The 1,791-nt window shown below is 32.1% G+C and overlaps 1 protein-coding gene across 1 annotated transcript; it reads right to left on the bottom strand.

Annotated features, from left to right (window-relative positions):
• Positions 1-23: 23 nt before the first annotated feature.
• On the bottom strand, positions 24-1,625 carry LOC109592190 (uncharacterized; the record flags this gene model as incomplete). Its single annotated transcript, XM_020007713.1, has 9 exons — positions 24-156; positions 199-332; positions 384-475; positions 523-647; positions 694-772; positions 819-1,035; positions 1,141-1,299; positions 1,370-1,454; positions 1,509-1,625. Coding segments are annotated over 9 exons (1,141 nt in total), but the record flags the coding sequence as incomplete, so codon positions are not given.
• Positions 1,626-1,791: the final 166 nt, after the last annotated feature.

Below are 1,791 nucleotides of genomic sequence, written 5' to 3'. Positions count from 1 at the left end.
TTTCTCTCTTCTCTTCCTCTTACCATCAAATTAACTTGCATGAGTGAAGCAGGAGGTAATGGTGAACCTAGTCCTTTCCTAAACAACTGAATACAATGAACATCTACTGAGTTTAACTGATCCAATACAGCACAAGACTCAAGAAGACTGGCAACACTAAAATTAATATAACAGTAATACTTTCATATGAAATAATACTTGTTGCTTGGTTCATATTCTGCTAAGGTGATTTTCTTTAGTAGCGACCAGCTAACAGCAAGCTTTGGGACAGACCAGTCAGGAGTGTGACAAGTGAATACAAATAACCTCAAACAATCAATAGCTCTATTTGACTATAGGGAGGTAAAAATGTAAAAAAAATCATTACAAATTAATCATTTTACCAGTATTTTTTTATTATACTGCAATTCAGTCAAAAACGTATCTAAAAACTCTTTTAGTTTCACTATAGTCTTTCTATCAATCACAGAACCACCTGATTGACATAAAACAAGTGAAACAACCAACATTATTAGACCTTACTTGATACTGAGCTCCTGTTAACTGATTGAAACAGACTAGGAGCAGTAGACCATTCATTATTCATGCAAATACTCAATCTTTTATGAGTATAATACAATAACTTGGAATCAACAACGCCATCAAAACTACAATAAAAGAATTAATATAATATTCTAAATTTTAACAGCTCACTAATCTGTTTCTTCATTTGGTTGTACTCCATGTAGTGCCTCATTAATTTTATAATTAAAATGAGATTGATAGTCTCTACCTAAGTATGGTAACACAATAATCATTACATCACCGTAATTCATTACCTAATATAAACATTAAATGTAATAAGATTCTTCTAGTTGCACTTTTAAAGTCATCATCGGAGAGTACATCTGCTGTTGCCATGACAACACACTGAAGTAAAGGGGTGTGGCTAATATTATTGGCCAATTGAATGAGAGCATTGTAACGTGGTAGTACATCAGACACAGACGACAAATCAATGAATAGCCTTAAACGAGCTTGCAATGATAATAAATCCTAAAAATAAAAATTGATTGATTTACGATGATTTGATAGATAGGCTACATAGATTATGCAGGCACAGATTAAAATTACTAATACTAACATTATATATAGACTTACGTTAATGGTGGTATGTCTTGTATTAAGAGAATTAATGAATTGTATGAGGATGTAGTGAAGATCTCTTTTAACTAGTGCAGTGACTGGATCTAACATTAGGCACTTAACACTCATTGAGTAAGAGAGAGAAGATAAATCATAATGAAGAGACTCAACATCCTATTAAAAGATAAGCAATAAGTAAAGCATAATAGAAAAAAAAGGGAGAGAAAGTAAAAGAAGTTTAAACCTGTGGTAATATTGAGATTTCTATTCCTCTGTTCCTCATTGCTCTTGATATTTCACCATGGACAGGATCCATTGTCAAAAACAACCTATAAAAAACGATATAAAAACACTCTTTATCAACTACTCTTAGACTCTCTTACCTGAAGTCTTTATGTGGTTTAACAGTTGGTACAGTGCCATCAATAACTCCTCTCTCATCAATAGACAATGCTCCATTAGGCTCCAGTAATGGATTCAATCTATCCAACACTGATGGGCTAAAAAAATTAATAAAAAACTACTAAATAAATTTTTAAGTTGCTAAAAAATTTGGCCAATTAGTATCAGCAACAGGATTTAAATGTGATGCTATAATAACATTAAAAAATTCAAGTAATAGCAACTTAATGTAAGTGGGCCTGAACCTATCTTTACCTGCAGAAG

Source organism: Amphimedon queenslandica, unplaced genomic scaffold, assembly GCF_000090795.2.
Source record: "Amphimedon queenslandica unplaced genomic scaffold, v1.1 AMPQUscaffold_6031_Cont22007, whole genome shotgun sequence".
Taxonomy (NCBI): Eukaryota; Metazoa; Porifera; class Demospongiae; order Haplosclerida; family Niphatidae; genus Amphimedon; species Amphimedon queenslandica.
Note: the sequence above shows the minus strand (reverse complement) of the source record. Positions and strands in the feature narration are given on the sequence as shown.